This window comes from Corylus avellana, chromosome ca6 (genome assembly GCF_901000735.1).
Source record: "Corylus avellana chromosome ca6, CavTom2PMs-1.0".
Taxonomy (NCBI): Eukaryota; Viridiplantae; Streptophyta; class Magnoliopsida; order Fagales; family Betulaceae; genus Corylus; species Corylus avellana.
The window spans coordinates 8,174,311-8,181,381 of record NC_081546.1 but is presented as its reverse complement, the minus strand read 5'-3'; the positions used below and the strand labels follow the sequence as shown (position 1 = coordinate 8,181,381).

At 34.9% G+C, this 7,071-nt stretch overlaps 1 protein-coding gene across 1 annotated transcript; it reads left to right on the top strand.

Annotated features, from left to right (window-relative positions):
• Positions 1-292: 292 nt before the first annotated feature.
• Positions 293-1,616, top strand: LOC132184244 (pathogen-associated molecular patterns-induced protein A70-like). Its single transcript, XM_059597800.1, has one exon. The coding sequence runs from the start codon at positions 467-469 to the stop codon at positions 1,406-1,408; it is 942 nt and encodes a 313-aa protein (XP_059453783.1). The 5' UTR covers positions 293-466; the 3' UTR covers positions 1,409-1,616.
• The last annotated feature ends 5,455 nt before the right edge of the window (positions 1,617-7,071 follow it).

Here is a 7,071-nt window from a genome sequence, read left to right as displayed (position 1 = left end):
CGATCTACCCATTTAGATAACGTGCCACATTGATCTTTTTAAGATATTTTTAATACTTAGCCTAAGTTTGAAACTTTGATACAACCCCTCAAATCGAAAACACAAGTAATTCCACTGGAGGAAAAACTCTTCTAGCAAATTCCAAGCCTATAACCATCACTTCCTTAGCTGAGGCCAAACAACGACCTCACATTTTACTCAATACTCACACCCACCCCTTCTTCTTTGTCCTTTCCCACAGATCCATCAGATCAAGACACCCAGGTCTTACTCAATTTTTAGGAATAGCCCCCAAAAAGACCAACTAATAATATCCCACCCAAAATCCAGAATAAATACCACACTTTCCCTTTTTTCCTTTCTCTGCTACTTAAACCATAGACTCTCCGCAGTACCCCATCTCACCCTCTCTCTCTCTCTCTCTCTCTTTCTCCCTGTGTATGATTTTCTGGCCCTGGCTAAAGCCATGTTTGAGCAATCTGTAGACTCCATACTTTCAATTTGGGCTTCCATGAACAGCTGGTTCACATCGACTGTTCTCTTCGTCCTCCTCAACGTCATGATTGGCACTATTGCCATTACCTCGAGCCGAGGCGCCCAAAAACACAGCAACCGACAACAAGAAGCCCAAGAACACCCACAACAACCCCAAATTGCTAGATCTCCGTCCATTTTGCAGAGGTTCAAATCCATCAACTTCTACAGCTACAGATCCCAAGAAACAACCACCGCCTTTGAGCAAACCACTGACTCGTACACCCATTACGCTTCCAACCAGAATCTTGAAACAGAGCAACCCCAACTTTCTAGATCTCCATCTATGCTTCGGAGGCTCAAGTCCATCAGCCTCTCCAATTATCGTTTCCAAGAACAACCCAACCCATCAATTTCCCTGGAAGAATCAGATACCCATTACAGTAATTTCCAACAACCCCGAGAAACAGAGGATGAGGAGGAAGAAGAAGAAGAAGAAGAAGCAGAAGAAGAAGAAGAAGAAGAAGAAGAAGAAGAGCTGGCCCAAGCCTCAGACCAAGACGAAGAGGTAGATCAATACGATGAGCAGACGCTGGATGAGATTTACGGCAAGCTACAGGGCGCTCAAGTTAGCAGAACCCGTTCTGATACCAAGCCAGCATCGGGCGAGGTGCCGGTAAAGCTCTCAAGGAAGATGAAGAAGTCGGCGAGCGCCAAGTCGGCGTTTGTGCATTTCGAAGAGGAGGATATTGTTGAGATTCGCCGGCCGGAAACTGTGAGGGAAAGAAAGGTTGGGGTGACGGAGGATGACGATGATGAGGTGAACGCCAGGGCCGACGATTTCATCAACAGGTTCAAGCAGCAGTTGAAGTTGCAGAGGCTGGATTCCATTATAAGGTACAAGGATGCGAACATAAGGGCGAGTGGGAAGTAAAATAAGGTAAGTTTTAGTTTTTCTGGGGTATGTTTTTGTAATTTTTGCTATTTCGGGGGTGGTAAAAGTACGTCTTTTTTAGCCCAGAAAAGGAAAACGGTTGATGGGTAAAAAAGCAGTGGGTTATCGGATGTGATTTAGATCTGTTACTTATGTCTGTTAAACTCTTTGTTTAAATATCTCAATTATTATTATTATTATTATTGGATACATAGTTTCATAGACTACACCTTTTTATTTTTATTTTTTATTTTTATAAGTACATTGCAAGAAACCAAACAACAAAACAACAAACTACAAGAGACAACCAGAAAAGGGAGGGTCCTTCCCACTTGCCTAATGTGGATGTTTGAGGGACTTTTTTTGACCATATGAATGGTTTGGAATAGGGATGTCAATTTTGATACAACCTACGATCCCAATATAACTCAACACGAAATTCATCAATTAGTGTTGAGGGGTTTATTTAACTCAGATAATTAAATAATAATCGAGTTATGATTGACTTATATAGTTTTGTACTTATATCTCGACCGGATTTGAACCCAAGATAGTTAGGTTGGTAAGTTTTGATACTGTTCGTAAACTAGACACAAATTTAACATGAAATTAACGGATTAGAGTTGAAGGATCTTACTCGTATAATTAAATAAATTGGGTTAAAATTGACCTATATAGTCTCAACACGTTAATTTTTAACACAACTCGCGAATTCAATACGAAATTCGCGGATATTTGAGGGACATTATGGATATTTTGCCGATCATATACATGGTTTGGAGTTCTTGTTAGTAGTAGAGTTGGTAATTTTTGATAAGACTCACAAACCAACACAACTCGACACGAAATTAGTGAGTTAAGATTTGCAGGTCCGACTCTTTTAATTAAATAAGTTGAATTAAGGTTACTGTATATAGTCTTGTACTCACATTTTAGCACGACTTTGATTTAACACATGACATTTTGAATTACTAATTTTTGACAAGACTTTAAAATTAAATACGAACTTAATATTAAATTATCAATTAAATTTAATTAAATAAGTTGAATTAAAGTTAATTTATATAATTCTATATCTCTGACTTCAGCAAAACACCTGACATGAAGTGTGAACCCAGATAGGAGGTGGAAAAAGGGCATGGCACTCCACTTGGATATTTGTGTCACTCTTAAATAAAGAGATGGGGTTGGCAGTTAGTCATGGGAATTCTGTACTGCCCATGCTTTAGAGAGCTTGTGTTCAACCATACCCTCCTGGCTCCTCCTCAATCCTTATTTATTTCCATTTCATCTCTCACAGAAAAGCCTACATTTAATTTTCTGCAGATAAAATTAATCACATACAGAAGGGGTTGGTCCAGCTGTCTCGCATATCCGATATTGTTGTTGTTGTTATGGGGTTGGGGTATTTTGGTCCATCTATCTGTCTTCTTCTATGACAGAATTTCACCTTAAAAAAAAAAAAAAAAAAAAAAAAAACACATTGATATTTAAGTGGGCAGTTCGGGGTTGTCCATGATGCTTATCCGTATGCTAAGGTATCCGGTCGTGTTGCACGTGGGAGATTTTGTTTGGGTACTTTGGATAACACCAAATTTAAGGTGTGGAAGATTTCGTGGCTATGCTAGTTTGCTTGGATTGGGGGGTTAGTAATAAGATATTGCATGGTTGTGGTCCCTCTGCCATAATTGTTCATATTGTAGGGACCACTTTGATGGCGACGCTTTTTGTATCGCTTTTCTGAAAATATGTCGGTCCAACTAACAAAACTTGTTTATTTATTTATTTTATTTTTGACAATAAACATTAATTAAGCGCTTTTAATGTAACGGCCTTGATTTATTTTGAGCAAGAATGGACGTCAAACCTACCGGCTACCGATAGTGGTACCCTTTGTCCTGTCTTAATCGGCTAAAGTCATCTTGGGAGAAGGAGGTGACGTTAATGCCACGCCACTTTGTATGATTTTTTTTTTTTTTTTTTTAAATATTTTGTGATTGGAAATGTCTCTCAAAGTACTTCATTAACAAATATCTCTAATTTTCAAAATATTTTTTAAAACCCAAAATACTTTTCTTTTTTTAAAAAAAAATTATACCTTCTTATAGAAATATTTTGATACAGGTGGTGATTAATTTAGTATTTTAATTTTTTTTGTTTTTTAAAATAAATTAATCAAGGGCTATTTTAAGTATTAATTAGAGAGAGAGTTGGTATATGAGTACTATAACAAGTTACAAATGACCGCACAACCACCACCATCTTGATCAAAAGTAATTGCGCTGCCACCACAATAGGCAGGAGCATGGTCACCTTACCCACCTTGGCCAGATAAGTTGGCTATGCAACCACCCAACCAAATCTAGGAGACTAGGTGGCCACACAGCCATGAAAACACTACTCTTTTTTTATTAAAAAAAACAAACAATTAATCAGCTTCCCCTTTGCTTGTGTTTTATATTACAACAAAACAGTTCTTAAATAAAACATTAAAAAAAAAAATCAAAAGCATTATCAAATGTTTCGAAGTCTTTCTTCACTGTGTCTTAATTATATTATTGAGTCAAACTTAAAAAATACTAATTTGTTCTGTTTTGTGTGTGTTTTTTTTTAAAAAAACAATTAGGAATAAATACTTTATTAGTATATATATATATATTTTACTTGAAGTTCAAATCCTATCATAAATGGTACTTGACTTACACGAAAATATCAACTTAATACCTCCATTAGGTTCCATTAGCCCAAACTAACAGAATGCTACGTCTTGTCACATAGAAATGTCATGTGTCTTAAAAAAATATTAAAAATATTAATCATAATTAAAAATTAATTAAAAAAGAGCGACCCCATATTTTAATTTTTTTAGGTTTTAGTTTTTTAATTATTATTATTTTTTAATTTTTTTAATTTTTAGGACACATGTCATTTCTATGTAATGACACGTGTAACGGAGTGTAACGAAACCTAAAGGTAACGGAGGTATTAAATTGGTCTTTTCCTGTAAGTCAAGTACCATTTATAATAGGATTTAAACCCAAAGTAAAAGATAAAATAAAAATGTACAAACTCATATACTAATAAAATATTTAACCCTTTAAAGAGGAAATACCATGAATTACATGTAATATGTATGGTGTTAACTAGCTTCTGAAAAATCAGCCATCCATAACAAAAGTGGTGAAGAATAATTGATTGCTTCTTGCAAAGAAAGGAAAAGTTATTTTGTAGTATTTCTTTTGCATTACTGTAGCTATTGCTAGAAAAAGGAATTTTAGAGAACTTCAGCATATTCCAGTGACTTTAATGAATATTGATTGATTGAATACAAATGAGGATGCTGTGATTGTGGTAGAAGCAATGTGTCATTTTGGTATAGATCCAACATGGAGGGAATTAACGATGCCTGCTTCTCTTTTGGATCATCAAATTGTCCGACAACAAAATTACAGAAGATAATTGGAGTTGGGAGGAAGGACTGGTCTTGACTCTGAATATGAAACATGGAGAAGAGGGACAAGAAAATTGTCTCAAACCATTCAAACTTGTATCATGTAAAAACCCACTGAAGACTATAATTATTGAATATGGAACTAAGACAACAAGAAGATCACAACCACAAAACTAATCGCACATTCACCGCACATGATTTTGTTGACGAAGTGAAAAACCCTTTAAATATATCAAAGGGAAAAACTACTCGGGGCAGCAAAAAAACATAATAATGAAGAAGATCCAAAATATATACATATACACTTACAACCACTTTATAAGTCTAAGACTTTATAAAACAACAAGCTCTTCGCTTGTTTTCGTGCTAAACAATTTTTTTCTAGTACATTTTATTACTAACCCGTCGATAGACTTCTATACAGTCGAATGATGTATATGATGTGATTTGAACAAAACAAAATCAAAACATCAAGAAAGGGAAAGCTAGATTTCCCTTTTGGAATCAAGGTGAAATCGAAGGTGAAATCCAAATTGCGTAGCTACGTCAGAACAAAATGTTAGGGTTTCATCACTAACTCTCTGATATTGCAAGATTTCGTCAAAACGTTCATCTGACGTTGTTCTAACGAACCTTTTGAATTCAATTTTGCCATACTTTCATTTGACATTTACGTGTTGAAACACACTAAGTCATTTCGTTAGTACCTTCATCTAATGTTTTTCTAACGAAACACACTGTGAGCTATTTCGTCGATACCTTTATCTGACATGTCCAATTTTAGTCTATCAAACCATTATTAGACTAAAATTATAGGAAAAAGTAAAACCATATGTTCTCTGTAAACATTAAAAAACTTCATCACACATATTGGGTAATGGAAATCATTTAACATGAGAGAACAACATATTAACAATGAGATTTAAACAAGAACAAGAATTTAATTATCATGAGATAGAGCCAGTACACCAAACATATGGAAGAGAACAACCATACAAATCCCCCTCAAAAAGAAACTACTACTCTAAGCTGTGATAGTATGTTCAATCAACAACGTGGGGCCTGGTCCACCATAACATCATTAGGTTAACATCATCGAGGGTTGGTCCACGGGGACTTGTCCTTTAGTGTGATGCTGGGGGCTAGCTCCTATACATTAGTTTTTTATGCTCTTTTCATTTTCTATGTACAAGTTCATGATGCATATCATAAAACTATCTTTACTTTACTTTTTAAACCATGCAACATTCAATATCATTTCTATTTGACACAGTTCAAAGCACATATCTTAACGTATGTGAAATCATCAAAAGTACTCGAGTCTTACTAAAACATCAAGTATTCGACTCGATTCAATATATAACAAACCTTAAAAAATAAAACTATTCAATATATAACAAACCTTAAAAAATGAAAATTATTCTTTTCCTCAGTAAGTAAGTAAGATACTTGGTTGTGCCTTTGTTACACACAACTACAACATCAAATTGCAAGCCACAATTAAACTGAGTTCTCAACTAAAGTTTAAGGAAAAATTTCACTTTATAGACTCTTGAACTACCGTACGTTTTAAGAAAACCTCCCAAAAATTCAAAAACTCTCAATTAACACCCTGAAACTTTCAATTTCAATCAATTTACCCCCTTCCCCGGTCAGCTTTTAAACGTTAAAAGTGATAAAATGACGTTTATACCTCTGACTTTTTTTACAAAATTCCAAATTTACCTTTAATTCCCTTATAAAAAAAAAAAAAAAGGAAAATCGAAGGGTAATTTGGTAGGCATTTCCATTAGAAGTTAATGGGTAAAACTAACAGATGGGGGTAAATTAATTGAAATTGAAAGTTCATAGGTGTAAATTGAGAGTTTTTAAATTTTGGAAGGTCTTTTCAAAACACGCGGTAGTTCAGGGGTTTAAAATGAAGTTTCCGTAAACTTTAGCTCTAGAAATACCTATAGTGCTCAATTTCCCTCACACACAAAATTCTCATACAAACCTTAATGTCATTTGAGGTTAGTGACAATTATATATCCAAATAATCCACACCATAACCAATATGGGATTAAAACATAAACCCCTAACTTTACTTAACTCACGAAAAGTTTGGTGCAGCTCTTACTTTGATCAAAGTAACGGTGAATTTGAAGTTTCACACCACAAATCTCCTACCCGATGTTTAGGTATAGCTTAGAACCTCTTTTTATACGATAAT